Genomic DNA, 14900 nt, shown 5'->3' on the forward strand with positions numbered 1-14900 from the left:
GTTAAAAATAGTCCGAGCCTCATTTCTGCAGCAGTGAGTGGCTTTTGCAGTCACCATACTACCCACCTGACTGGCGTTAAACTTGAGACCATGAGGTAGGAACAGGTGCAGCTAGCAGTGCTTATGCCCTCTTTCCTGCATAATGATGTTTGGGAGGGGGTGAGAAAGATCAATGATGTTTTTTCCAAAAAATTTTATAGTTTTTGTTCTTGTATAATTCATAATCTACTAGTAGGTTTTCAGTGGCACTTCTGACTTGCAATTTGGGGCCACAGTATTACACGTCTGTTATTAACACTAAGTTGATCAGGTTCATATTTTGATGTCAAACAAAATACTTTAAAGGTCAATATTTTATCACCATGAGTAGTCAAATCTGCTACTTCATGAACTTCAACTGATTTTACGTGCCGTCCCTTATCTAAACATAATTTTTCTCCTCATGCAAATAGAGACTGATGCTGGAATATGGTTCCATGGGCATCGGAAGCCCTGTAACTGGCCATTCTTCAAGTGCAACCCAGAGAATATGAGCAAGTGATTTGCCTCTAAGGAGTGATCTGATGTCCATACATGCACATACTTTTTACTGGGGGACTGCAGTAGATGAATTCTGATCACACACCAAAATTATCCCCCATAAACTGGCCCAGAGCTAAAATCGGGAATTTCTTTTTGTGACTTTTATATTCCTTAACTGTATATTCTCCTGTACTCCTTGGTGTTGTGTCTCATCTCTATCTTGGAAGTGGGATGTGTATAATCAGTCACAGGCTTGTAAAAGTGTAGTTCCAGAGCCATTTGTTGGAAGATGCGCAAGAACAATTTGAAGATGATCTCCTGTGGAGAAGCAACTGCCCTCTGCTTAGCATCTCCCCAGAATGACTGCTGAGATTGAAGATAATCTGGCGAAGCATTATCAGAAACATAACCTAGGATTTTTCCATTCCATGATGCTGCTTGTCAAAATTATCATCATTTTACAGGGCAGCTCAGTGGAATCCTGTCAATATCCATTTTGTAACGGCACACAAAGCTGATGGGCTGGATTAATGTCCAGCAGGAGGCATCTTCTCCAACAGCACACATCAGTGTTTACTGTTCTCATTGGTCCCGATTAGCCTTATTTTTGCTATATGTTCTTAAAAAGATACTTTGCCTTACCACATTTTTGTAAAATCTGTTCAATTTTATCTATTATCTATTTTATCTATTGGGCTGTAAATAAAGTATTTGTACCAATGCCTGTTAATTCTCAAATAAGGCTACTAAAAATTCCTGTACGAATGCAAAGTTTAATGTTCAGAATATTGTTTCAATTTGTGATTGAGGCTTGTTATGGATTGATTTTCATGAAGGTTCAGAAGAAAAGAATTAATCCGCTAATACTGACCCACTCGAGTGTGGCTGGAATTCAGTGTTTTGATGAGGACTCATTCAGGCAGTAATCCTTTCTTAATCTTCTGGTTGCAGCTGCAGATATATGGGTCCCATCTGTCATGTTTAGTTATATGTCCTTCTTTCTCATTGCTTTCATTAAACTAAATTTCTGTGACATTGGGTGCTTTGAATGTAAGCCTGATAGTACTGACACACCTACCACCATTGAAAAAAATCCTTCATTATTTGGTTTTCAAAAAATCGGCAGCCATCTGAATTGAAGTGAGAAAAAGTGCATGTTAACCAGTATTTAAGCAAGCATAAGCATTAACTGACTCTAAAACGTTTCCATTATCATTTCATGATTTAAACCTTGCATCTCACTTGTTAACCAGCCAATCGAGGGAACTGGCCAAAATCAGGGGCAGCTGGGTTTGATTGCCAGTACACCTTGATTCTGCCTTGGACTTGAATTTTCAGATTTATGTGTTTCATTCCCTTGGATTGTTAATTTGTGTATTTCAAAACTGTATAATTTACTATTTCAATATTGTTCTCAGTGTGATTTTCACAAAGAACAAAAATATCTTGTATCATAACCCTGCCTGGCCTGCAATAGGTTCTTTGCTAACAGCATCTTGAGCCTTTGTTTCAAATGTTTCAACCTTCCTATCTCACTGTAAATCTGCTACATTTTTCTCTCTATCTATTTTCTTGCTGCCCCTTTTTTCTCTCTCCTTCCATTCTTAGTTTTTGTTTTAATTTCTTTTAATCTTTACATATTTTTCAGTTCATGCTTATCTCATTTCTTTTTATTCTTTCATGGGATGTGGATGTCACTGGCAAGGCCAGCATTTGTTGCCCATCCCTAATTGCCCTTGACAACTGAGTGGCTTGCTCGGCCATTTCAGAGGGCAGTTAAGAATCAACCGTATTGCTGTGGGTCTGGAGTCACATGTTGGCCAGACCAGGTAAGGACAGCAGATTTCCTTCCCTCAAGGACATTAGTGGTTCTTACAACAATCAATGATAGTCCCAATAATGGTGCCATGAAACTAGCTTTGAATTAGAGATTTTTATTATTTGACTTTTTAAAAATTAATTAATTTAAATTCCACCTGCTGTCATGGTGGGATTTGAAACTGTCCTTAGGCCATTTGCCTGGGCCTCTGGATTACTAGTTCAGCAATGTTACCACTACGCCACCATCTTCCTATCTGAAGACTCCATCACTTTTTTTTCTCTTCCTTTGCCTCTTTCTTTCCACTATTTTCCTGTTTCTCATCACGTGAGTCACAGCAGCTCTATTAAGGTCTATCCAGCAGTCATATGTAAGGTTGTTCAGTGAGTATCTGGTCGAAAAATAGCCAATAGGAACACATGAGGCTGGCTCAGTTACCCACTGTTCACTTCGCAGTCAGCTGTTTTTTTACGACTCAAACCCTGAGGCAATGTTTCCTCTCTTCCCCACGTTTGCTAATTTGAGGTATCTCATAGTGCCTGCTGCATTGGAAGCCCAAAGCAGATGGACTTGATCTTCTCCCCTGTGGTGCAATGATTATAGCCTTGTGCTCTTTAAGTCCAGCCCCTTATCAAGATAAATTGGCTTAGCTGATTTTTTTTCAATCTGCAAGATTTAATATTTTACTCAGGTCATTCACCATTGTGTAATGAAACAAAATGTTTTTTGTCTGTGTTTTAAAGTAGCAACAATGTGGTCATGATAAATCTTGTGCTAATTTCTAATATTGAAAAAAATCTAAAAAGCCAATTCTTCAGCCACTGGTAACGTATTCTAGTGCTGCAGGGTAACTTTAAAAAGAAAAGGGTAATTTTTACACCCCCATCTGGCATAAGACAAGTGGAGCAGACGTTAAACGGGAGTGGGCCAATTTCCTGCCAAATATTGCCAAATTAGTTGCATTTAAATCTTGAGAAACATTGGTAAAGCTTTAGGGCCTCTGGTTAAATTGTACATCCTAGGTTGCATTTACTGCATTGCAGTTGTGGTTGCTGTGATGCAACAGGATCAAGAAGTGTGCACAGGAGGATAGGATCCCTAGAGTTAGAAAGATGAGTTGCCAGGACCTTGATGAGTGTTTCCGCAACAAAAGAAACATTTCTTATGGAGGTGTATAAGATATTTAACGAGTCAAAGAAAGTAAATCCAAAATAGTACTTTAAAATGTGAGGAAATAGGATTAGAGTAAATACCTCTGATTTGGAGCTAGCACTGCTCAGAGATCTGAAGGAGGATTGAGATAGCCAAGACCAGCTTTGTCAGAATAAAGGAATTGTTAACATCAAAGAAACCGACTTCTAATCTTAAAAGAATGCTGAGCTGCTACATTTTGTCATCAATGTTATATGACTCGGAGAAATGGGCAACAAACAAAGAAACTATTGATGAGCTGAATGCATTTGTGATGGTGGACGTATCGGAGGATGTTTCGCCTATCCTGCACAGACAGACTGATGCAGAAGTGCTGGAAATGGCTGGAGAAAAGAGGAAATTAGTGCATGACATCAAAGAGAGAAAGATACAATACTTTGGTCACCTCATTAGAGCAGAAGATAGACAGAAAGAATTATTTGAGGGGAAGATTGATGGAAAATGTAGGAGAGGGAAGCAGAGAAGAAAACGGATGGCAGATATAATGGACTGGATGCAGTTGACCTATGCAGAATGCATAAGGACAGCACCGACAGAGGTGGAGATCCATGGCAGTCAACCTTCTGGGAAGAAGATGATAACCAGCAAATGAACGAACGAACTGCTCAGACAGAATTAGCCAAATAGCCGCCTTTGATGCTAAAAGTTATTTGATTCTGTGATGTGCCAGAACTGCAGGACAGGTGCGCACAGATTCAAGGTTGTGAAGGGCAAATTAGGGCAGAAAGCAACAAGTATTGCTTTATACAGAAGATAATCAGGTGAAACAGTTACTAGAAAGGGTAATTGAGGTTAGGATGCTGGGTTCCTCTTAAAATGCTGTAATGAGAAGATGGTAGAGCTGGTAATCTGGAAGAATGAGTTCAAATGTGCCGATGGACATTCTTCTGAATCTATTTCATGAATTTGTGATCTTCTATTTATAATTAAGGTGATTGAAGTGGCTACGAGCCTTTGTTTCTAGGCAGAAGGTACATATGTTGAGAAGTGCTAGGCAGTGTATAAGCTGTAGTGTATGATGTATGCAAAATTGCAGAAGTTGTTTAATTTGCTTTGATTTCCCATTTACCCTTTTTTATTCAAGTCGAAAAGTAGGATTTCAGCTGCTATCTCCAATAGAATTCAGTTTTTATTTTTCTGACATGAATGATTATTCTTGATCATTGTGCACCTATGGGCTTGTATCCTATAAAGCTTGTGCTACAGCAGGATTTCACACTCTAGAATTGAAGTGATGTACATGAGGTGCTTTTACATGGGGTCATATAGTGTTGCCTCATTTTTGGAGATTGTGATTAAAGGCTGCATTATGGAATTTCTGGATTTAGCTGCAATTACAGGAAAATTGAGCAGCAGACTTACTGGTAGATCACTTGCCGTTGTGTGGCTTTGTGTAAATAGGACAAAAGGGATAAGAAGGTTCAGATTAATCAAATCTTTGAGTGTCACTTTGGAGTGACACCACAAAGCCAACATAAGTTAACTGATTTATAGACACTGGATTCAAACAGCAGTTAAGATAATTCTAATTGTTCAAGTTCATGATTGTGTAATAAGTTAATATTGAATATGTATGCAGATTTTCATAAAAATATTGTTTTTAACTTTGCTTCCTTTTCTAGCCTTTCCGTCCTTTCCAACTACAAGAATGATATAGAAGCCATAAAAAACAAGATTAATGTTAAAAATATTGATGAGGTTGTGGCACATTTACAGTGAGTATCATTTCCCTTTGTTAAAAGTCTTCAATGTTTACAAAAATGTTACCAAAAAGTCTCAAAGTGGATGGAAAGAATTTTGGTCTTTGCTGTTTTCTCATGCCTGCTAAATTATAGGAAATTGTGAAAAGTTTACAATACAGAAGGAGGCCATCGTGTCTGTGCCAGTCAAATGATGAAGGGGTAGTCATTATCATTATGCTGATTCTTAGAAGATTCCCAAGCAGGGGTTTGGTGTTGCCTCCACCGGAGAAGAAGAAAAACTGACCATCTCATCAAAAAGTGCTCCCCATTTTTATTTTTCTGTGGGATCATCATAAACTCTCAAATTGAGGCTGTTAAAATGAGACCTTGTGGAAGGATATCTCCTACTGCCCCAATTTAGACAGCTTGATTAATAAGTTAAAGTTTTTCTTGCCCATTCACATATTCCTAGAGTCAGCTACAAAGCAGCCTTGGTAGATACTTGCAATTAGGTAGCTTGCCTATACGGTCTCAGCAAGGGAAGGGGGAATTTTTTTTTTTTAAGTTCAAGGAAATTAAAAATACACATTCTATTGAGAAAGTGATGCAGAATTTAAAACTAACAGTGTGCAAATCCTTGTATTGTTATGACTACCGTGGGTGTGGGGCAGAAGGAGGAATGCTCATGCTTACTGTTGCTCTTGGGGTGGGTGGGCTAAAAAGCAACAGTGAAAAACTTCAAAATGACTAGATGAAATGGTAATTTGCAAATGCAGCAGCAATCAGCCTTTGCTTGAGGTCGTTGCCCCAAGAATAAATCTCATCTGAGTCTAGCCAAATCACCTATCACAATGATAAATCGAGGCACTTGCCTTGTGCCAGGAATGTTTCTTTGGACTTCAGTCTGTGCTAAGATGTCATGTTGCAGAGTTGAGGCATTTTAAGTGCACAGTCAAATGCCTGCACGTCCAAGTCGAATGTGACTTTATATGTTTATTATTCATTCATGGGAAGGCCAGCATTTATTGCCCTTAAGATAAGAGCAGAAGAAATAGGAGCAGGAGTAGGCCATTCGGCCCCTTGAGCCTGCTCTACCATTCAATAAGATCATGGCTGATTTGATTGTGGCCTTGTTTCTACTTTCCTACCTGCTCCGCATAACCCTTGACTCCCTTGTTGATTTAAAACCTGTCCAATTCAGCCTTGGATATATTTAATGACCCAACCTCCACTGCTGTGTGGGGAAGAGAATTCCAAAGATTAACAACCCTCTGAGAGAAGAAATTCCTCCTCATCTCTGTCTTAAATGGGAGAATTCTTATTTTGAAACTGTACCCCCTAGTTCTAGATTTCCCCATGGTAAAGGCCTGCTACCCGACCCGAACCCGATGGGACCCGACGACATGTCTGGTTCGGGTTGAGTTGGGCCCCTCTTCTGGGTCCGGCTTTTGGGCTCTGGTCGGGCTGGGTCCGGGTCGGGCCAGGCAAACACGGTAAGTGCTCTGCCGGTGAGTATTAAAAAATAAAAAAACTTACCCGAGCTGGAAGTCCGGAACAAAACTGAGTCTGTGCAGTGAGCGAGTGACAGCTCTATGACGTCATCATGCACCTGCTGCAGCTTCCTGGAGGTTCCGAGTCAGAAGGTAAGTAAAGGGATGGTCGGGTCGGGCCGGGCGCAGGGCAAAATTGGAGGGACTCAGACCGGGTCAGGCTCGGGTCCGCTGTGAATCAATCTGGTTCGGGTCTGGTTCTTTTTCTTGACCTGAGCAGGCCTTTACCCCATGGGGGAAAGCATCTACCATGTCAAGCCCCCTCAGAATCTGGTGGTGTTGAGCTGCCTTCTTGAACCGCTGCAGTCCACGTGGTGTAGGTACACCCAAAGTGCTGTTGGGGAGGGAATTCCAGGATTTTGACCCAGTGACAGTGAAGGAATGGTAATATTTTTTTACAAGTCAGGATGGTGTGTGACTTGAAAGGGAACCTGCAGAGTTCGGAAACCTGTCAAAAAACTGAGTCTACTGTTAAGCTAATGCAATGAGCTAATCAAGACTAAATAACAGGAGGAGTTCTGTAAAGGTGGGACTGAATTAACATTTCAATTGATCAGATCACTGCTGTTAATACAGCTTCAATGCTGAGTTTTACTCTTCCTCAGCATCTTAATTTTTCAAGCCATGTAATAGCTTCATCAGTGTGATGTATATCTGACTATCCAACCAGATGTGAAAAATTATATAATTGTTAATTTTAAATAACGCTAAATAGATATGCATTTGGGAACTCATTTTGGTCATAATACTTTATTATAGAGTCATCTGTTAGTTGTGGCACCATCAAAATATTTGTTGACAACATGGAAAATATTATTGAATGATTCTTTTGTTTGACTTATTAAGTAGGTTTAGTACATTGATTAGAAAATCTAAATTTGCCCTGTAAATAGTGCAGGTCATCTGCATGTTAATCACAGCTATAACATTAATCAGGATTGACTAATAAACTGAGTGAATGAGCATACAAATTATTGCTAGCAATTATTTTTGGGAGAGCATTGGCTGTTGATGCATATTTAAAGCTGGAGATGTTGGTCATGACTTATGTATGTTGTATTTCGGCACCATGACCATGCTGATCACCTGTACAAGCGAGGGGCTCAAGCTATCCTAGTTGGGCCTCATTAGTAACAGCTGGCAAGCTGCGAGCACTAAATGGATACTCCAAGGAAGCTTGCTGAGGACATGGGAACTCACCCATCTTCAAAGCTGAGCCAGCCAACAGTCTGGTCCTGTGGATAAAGTGGGGTGGGTTGATCCTATGGAGAAATGCATGGGGAGCTGGAACAGGCTGGAATATTTTTGTGGGGTCAGGAGGAGCATTTCTGCTCTTCCTGTCTCTGCAATATTGAAAGAAATTTAAGGACCACTGGTTAGGTGGCTCTGCCCAGCCCTTTGGTCCTGCAATGGGCATAGGACCTGGATTTACTCCTGTTTCAGACAGGACCGCTGGTCAACTCTTTTCAAGGCCCGCCTGAAAATTGAGTCAGGGTAGCTTTGGCTGGCCAATGGGTGAGGTTCGTTGTTTGCTTACCTCTGTTTTCCAGCATAAACAAGGTAGTAGGTATACAAAATCTGACCCCCTCATTACTGGAAATTGAAACAATTGATAAAGAGGAGGTATTCGAAAGGCTGGCTGTACTTAAGATTAATAAGTTACCAGGGCAAGATGGGATGCATCTGAGGATGCTGAGGGAAGTAAGGGTGAAAATTGTGGAGGTAATGGCCTTAATCTTGCAAACCTCCATAGTTACATGGGTGGTGCCAGAGGACTGGAGAATTGCAAATGTCAGTTCCGAAGAAGGGTCACTGACCCGAAACGTTAACTCTGCTTCTCTTTCCACAGATGCTGCCAGACCTGCTGAGTGGTTCCAGCATTTCTTGTTTTTATTGCAAATACTACACCCTTGTTCAAAAAAGGTGTAAGGATACATGAGCAACTATAGGTGAAGCAGTTTAACCTTGATGGGAAAATTTTAGAAATGATAATCTGGGACAAAATTCAATCACTTGTACAAATGTAAATTCATTAAGGAAAGCCAGCACGGATTTATTAAAGGCAAATTGTGTTGAACTAACTTGCTTGAGTTTTTTGATGAGGTAGCAGAAAGAGTTGATGAGGATAACGTGGTTGATGTGTGTACGAATTTCCAAAAAGTGTTTGATAAAATGCCACATAGTTGATTAAAAGGAACAGAGGCAGCATGGATAAGTAGTTTGACTGAGTGATGGAAACAGAGAGTAGTGGTGAATGGTTGTTTTTTGGACTGGAGGAAGGAATACAGTGGTGTTCTCAAGGGATCAATACAAGGACCACTGCTTTTCTTGATATATATTAATGACCTAGACTTGGGCATACAAGGCACAATTTCATAATTTACGATGAGACAAAACTTGGAAGTATTGTGAATTGTGAGGAGGATAGTGACAGACTTCAAGAGGATATCGACAGACTGGTGGAATGGGTGGACATGTGGCAGATGAAATATAATACAGGGAGATGTGAAGTAATACATTTTGGTAGGACGAATAAGGAGGGGGCAATATAAACTAAAGGGTACAATTCTAAGGGTGTGCAGGAACAGATGTACACAGATCGTTGAAGGTAGCAGGGCAGGTTGAGAAAGTGATTAAAAAGCTATATGGGATTCTGGGCTTTATAAATAGAAGGATAGACTGCAAAAGCAAACTGGAGTGCTTTGCACAGTTCTGGTCGCCACACTATAGGGGGGGATGTGATTGCACTGGAGGGTGTGCGGAGGAGATTCATCAGAATGTTGCCTGGGCTGGAGCATTTCAGCTATGAAGAGAGACTGGATAGGCTGGGGTTGTTTTCCTTGGAGCAGAGAGAACTGAGGGGGACCTGATTGAGGTATACAAAATTATGAGGGGCTTAGATAGGGTAGATAGGAAGAAACTTTTTCCCTTAGCAGAGGCGTCAATAACCAGGGGGCATAGATTTAAGGTAAGGGGCGGGAGGTTTAGAGAGGATTTGAGGAGAATTTTTTTTTGCCCAGAGGGTGGTTGGAATCTGGAACACACTGCCTGAAGGGATCGTAGAGGCAGGAACCCTCACAACATTTACAGTCATAGAGAGATACAGCACCGAAACAGGCCCTTCAGCCCAACGAGTCTGCACCGACCATCAACCACCCATTTATACTAATCCTACATTAATCCCATTTACCCCTCACATCCCCACCTTCCCTCAATTCTCATACCACCTACCTACACTAGGGGCAATTTACAATGGCCAATTTACCTCTCAACCCGCAAGTCTTTGGCATGTGGGAGGAAACCGGACCACCCGGAGGAAACCCACATGGTCACGGAGAACTTGAAAACTCCACCCGAACCCGAACCCGGGTCACTGGAGCTGTGAGGCTGCGGTGCTAACCACTGCGCTACTGTGCCGCCCCTTTAAGAAGTATTTAGATGAGCACTTGAAACACCATCGCATACAAGGCTATGGGCCAAGTGCTGGAACATGGGATTAGAATAGATAGGTGCTTGATGGCTGGCACGGACACAGTGGGCCGAACAGCCTTTCTGTGCTGTATAACTGATTCTATGATCGTTTTATACAGTACTGGTTCAGCCTCAACTGGAGTATTTTGTCCAACTCTGGGCGCACTTTAGGAAGGATGGGAAGACTTTAGAGAGGATGCAGAAAAGAGTTATGGAAATGGTTCCAGGGCTGAGCGACATCAGTTATGTAGATTAGATTGGAGGAGCTGGTGCTATTCTCCTTAAAGAAGGTTGAGAGGAGATGCGATAGTTCTCAAAATCATGGGTCTAGACAGAGTGGATAGAGAGAAACTGTTCTCATTGGTGGAAGGGTTGAGAACCAGAGGACACTGATTTAAGGTGATTGGCAAAAGAATCAATGGCGATATGAGGAAAACTTTTTTATGCAGCGAATAGTTAGGATCTGGAATCTGACTGAGACTGTGGCTTTCAAAAAGAGAACTGCATTGGCACCTGAAAAAAGAAAATTTATAGGGCTATGGGGAAAGGGCGGGGGAGTGGGATTAGCTGAGTTGCTCTTGCAGAGAGCCAGCACGGACACGATGAACTGAATGGCCTCCTTCTGTGCTGTAATGATATGACTCTGTTTCCATTTTCAATTTTCTCCACCCATTAGCATATAATTGTCTGTCTCTAAAGTTGGTTGTACTATGTACTAGATACAGGGTAAAGCTCCTATCACTACACCAGCTTCACAAAAGCATCCCATAGTGCACCAGTGTGGATTTTCCATTGTCCACACCTCCCATCTTTTGTGGTCTTTCTGAAAAAGAAAGCCACCTTACTATTAATTGTATTATCAACACTTTTAAGTTGTATATTCATATCTAAGATAATCTAGTTTGAAACTGTCCAAAATTAGTTAGAGATCCCCTACAGCTGACCAGAAGATGTTTTGTTCTGTCAGTCTGTTCTGCATTCAATGGAAATTACAGAGTTGCACTGTGTTAATCTGCTATATTGCCAATCCTCATTAGTAGTGATATTGAACAGAAACTATTGGTCATGTGCTGTCTCAAATAACCACATTACACGAAGTTTCTGGCCAGATCAAAAATCAATGAGAAGATTCTGAATCTGAAACATGGCACAGAAAGGATAGAATAAAGGCTGCGTTTGCTGACAACACAACCACTAGGTAGTGCAGTCCTTGCACATGCGCAAATGCAGCCTCATGCACAGAAATGTCACTGTGATCCTTTTGGCAGCTGCTCGTAGTAAAGATGGCGCTGCTTAATTTATCACAGGAACAAATGAAACAAAAATCCCCAGTGCCTGCGAACGCTGCCTCCATCCTATCCCCACTGCTGTGCTTCTGTTCGCCCTTGCCTCCCGCGCCCATCTGCTCGCAGCTTGCTCCCCGCCTTGCCACTTCTCCCCTCTTTTCCCCCCACCCTCCCACTGCTCGGGCACTCGCCGCTTTTCCCCCACTACCCTTGCCGCTTCCTTCCCTCGCTCTCCTGCTTCTGCTGCCGCTCGCAGTCTCCCTCCCCTCCTCTGCCTATCTTGTCACACTCTCTCTCCCGTGATTCCTTCGTGTGGGGAAGAGAGACGGTGATCGCGGGAGGGATCGGGGAGCAGAGGCAGAGAAGAGCAGAGGGGGGAGACGTGGCGAGGAGTGAGTGGCCGACAGGTCGGGGGGGTGGTGGTGATGGGGGCGGTGAAGCGGGGAGCGAGCGGCTGAGGGAGGAGAAGTTCTCCACAGGTGGCGGTGGTGGTGAACCGGGGAGCGAGTGGCTGAGGGGTAGAAGTGGTCCACAGGTCGGGGAATGGGGGTGAAGCAGGGAGAGAAGTGGCGAGGCAGCGAGTGAGCGGCGAGCAGACATTGCAGTACGCAATGACATTTTCGCGCTAATCCGCGAATTAGTCCTAGCAAGCCAGGTGCTGATGTAAGCTGCATATGCGCAGCGCCATACTGGCAGGAAGAGTCCGTTCAGCATATGTGCAAAGCTGGAAGCGCTCTGATGACATCTGTGCTAGCCTGCGTTGTCAGGAGTCCCTTTGCAAAATAATTTTTTTTTCCCACTGTTCATGCATGATTTACACGTGAGAATGTTGCTTCGATTCAGTAAAACATACAAAAAAAATGAGAGTTTGGTTTTTAGTGTTTTGTAGTCTATAGGAGAAACCCAAATGCTGTCTTTAAATCTCATTATATTGGCTGTTGCCAAATGTAATAGCTGCCATCTGGATTGCACTGAGCGTCCCAGACTCACCAGAGGAATGCAAACAGTAAATTAAAGTACCAGACTCTAAAGGGAATTCGGGGCAGAAAACCCTGTTTTAGCAACAAAGAAACTGTTGTTGAAAAATGAGGCACACATTCTGATGATGTTAATGTAGAAGGCCGAGGCCAGAGTGAGGCAGAGAATTAAAATAACAGGCCTCCTATACTATTCCAACGACGGTCAACATAAACTTGAGGAGCAGTACCTTGTCTTTCGATTAGGCACTTTACAGCCTTTCAGACTCAACACTGAGTTCAACAACTTCAGATCATAACCACTGCCCCCTTTTTCCAGATAGTAACCACTGGTAATGATTCTGCTATTCCCTTATGCACCTTTATCTAGACCCATCTTTTGTTTCTCCTCTTGTCCCATTACCATCTGCTTTTGCCTTGCACCATCATCCCTTTTGTCATTTAATCACTCCTGGTTTCCACTCTATCACAGACCTTCCCTTTTGTTGCTTCCCCTGCACCCAAACATCCCTTTCTCTGCCTTGGTACTTGCTTAAAACCTTTTTCCTTCTCTAACTTTTTCTAGTTCTGATGAAAGGTCATTGTCCAGGAATATTAACTCTGTTTCTCTGTCCACAGATACTGCCTGTTGTGTATTTCCAGTGTTTTCTGTTTTTATTTATGATCAGATACATTGTCCATTTCAAACTAGATGTTAATATTCAAATAGCTTGTCATTGGTAATGCTTCTGCCTCCACACCCACGCTCAGACATTTCAGCGCACAAATGCAAGTATCAGAAGTTATTGCAGCACAACTATTCACATCCGAATCTCTCCAGTGATTCAGTTTGGTTCTGGGGTAAGCAAGGCAGGCTACTGGGTGCACTTCTCATTCCTCTTACCAACAACATCAGCTTGCCAGGAAGTATGCTGAGTGGCTAAGATGACAAAGCCTGCTAGTTTTTTCCCGTTCCAGTGTTCCAGACTAGAATCTGACTTTTTATGTTTTATACAACACCTTTTTTACTGTCCTGTTTCTATCTATAATATATTAGAAGTGGTAAATCAACAGGCCAGATATCAACTCCAGGTGCTATGCACTTCAATCAAGAATCTATCTAATTCGGCCTTAAAAATATTCAATGACCCTGCCTCCGCTGCTATCTGCAGCAGTGAATTCCACAGACTAATGACCATCTTAGAGAAAAGAGTTTTGCCTCATCTGTCTTAAATGGGAGACCCCTAATTTTTAAACTGTGTTCCCTAGTTCTAGTCTCCACCATAAGGGGAAACATGCTCTCAAATTCCACCCTGTCAAGTTCCCTATGGATCTTATATGGTTCAATGAGATCACCTCTCATTCTTCTTAACTCCAATAGATATTGGCCCAACCTGTCCAACCTTTTCTCATAAGATAACCCAGGAATCAGTTGAGTGAACCTTCTCTGAACTACTCATGCAATTACATGCTTTCTTAAGCAAGGAGACCAAACCTGTATACAGTACTCCAGATGTGGTCTCACTAACGCCCTGTACAACTGTAGCAAAACATCCCTACTTTTATATTCCATTCCCTTTGCAATAAACGACAACATTCCATTTACCTTCCTAATTACTTGCTGTACCTGCATACTAACTTGTTGTGGATTGTGTACCAGGACACCCAAATCCCCCTCTACTGTAGAGTTCTGCAATCTCTCTCCATTTAAATAACATACTGCTTTGCTATTCTTCCTGCCAAAGTGGACAAGTTCACATTTTCCCACATACTTTGTCTGCCAAATTTATGCCCAGTCATTTAACCTGTCTGTATCCCTTTGCAGACTCTTTCTTTATGGCCTCTTCACAACTTGCTTTCCTTGTTATGTCAGCAGAAAATTTAGCAACCATACATTTGGTCCCTTCATCCAAAGTCATTGAAATAGATTGTAAATAGTTGAGGCCCCAGCACTGATCCCTGTGACTCTCCACTAGTTACAGCTTGCCAACCCAAAAATGCCGCATTTGTCCTTACTCTCTGCCTCCTGTTAACTAACCAATCCTCTATCCGTGCTAATGTGTTACCCCCCACACCATGACACCATGACATTTTGATCATGTGATGTCAGAGCATGTCTGTAAATGTTATTGCATTTAGAGTGTAAAGGTTATGTTCCCAGTAGTTGACTATCTTCACTCGTCGTTTTGTGCAAGCAACTGCTAATCAGCCTTTGATGCCTGTGTCGGTGCTGACCTTCTAATTCCATTTCACCCAGATCCTTTAATATTCCCCATTACCCAGTCTCTGTCTCTGACCCACATTCCCAGTCCTGAGGACTCCCTGCCCCCTGCTCTAGACCCCCACCAACTGCCTACAGTTCCCAGCATAACTTCTGGTCTTGGTTCTCTGTGGGATGCGCT

At 42.2% G+C, this 14900-nt stretch overlaps 1 protein-coding gene across 4 annotated transcripts in view; it reads left to right on the plus strand.

Annotated features, from left to right (window-relative positions):
• The window catches only part of ccdc24 (coiled-coil domain containing 24), a 144813-nt gene that overhangs the window by 71037 nt on the left and 58876 nt on the right, over nucleotides 1-14900 (plus strand). For all 4 annotated transcript variants that reach the window (XM_068036394.1, XM_068036392.1, XM_068036396.1 and 1 more), the window contains exon 5: nucleotides 5176-5268. In XM_068036394.1, coding sequence (XP_067892495.1) covers nucleotides 5176-5268 — 93 coding nt within the window. The remainder of the gene's footprint in view (nucleotides 1-5175; nucleotides 5269-14900) is intronic.

Source organism: Heterodontus francisci, chromosome 8, assembly GCF_036365525.1.
Source record: "Heterodontus francisci isolate sHetFra1 chromosome 8, sHetFra1.hap1, whole genome shotgun sequence".
Classification (NCBI taxonomy): Eukaryota; Metazoa; Chordata; class Chondrichthyes; order Heterodontiformes; family Heterodontidae; genus Heterodontus; species Heterodontus francisci.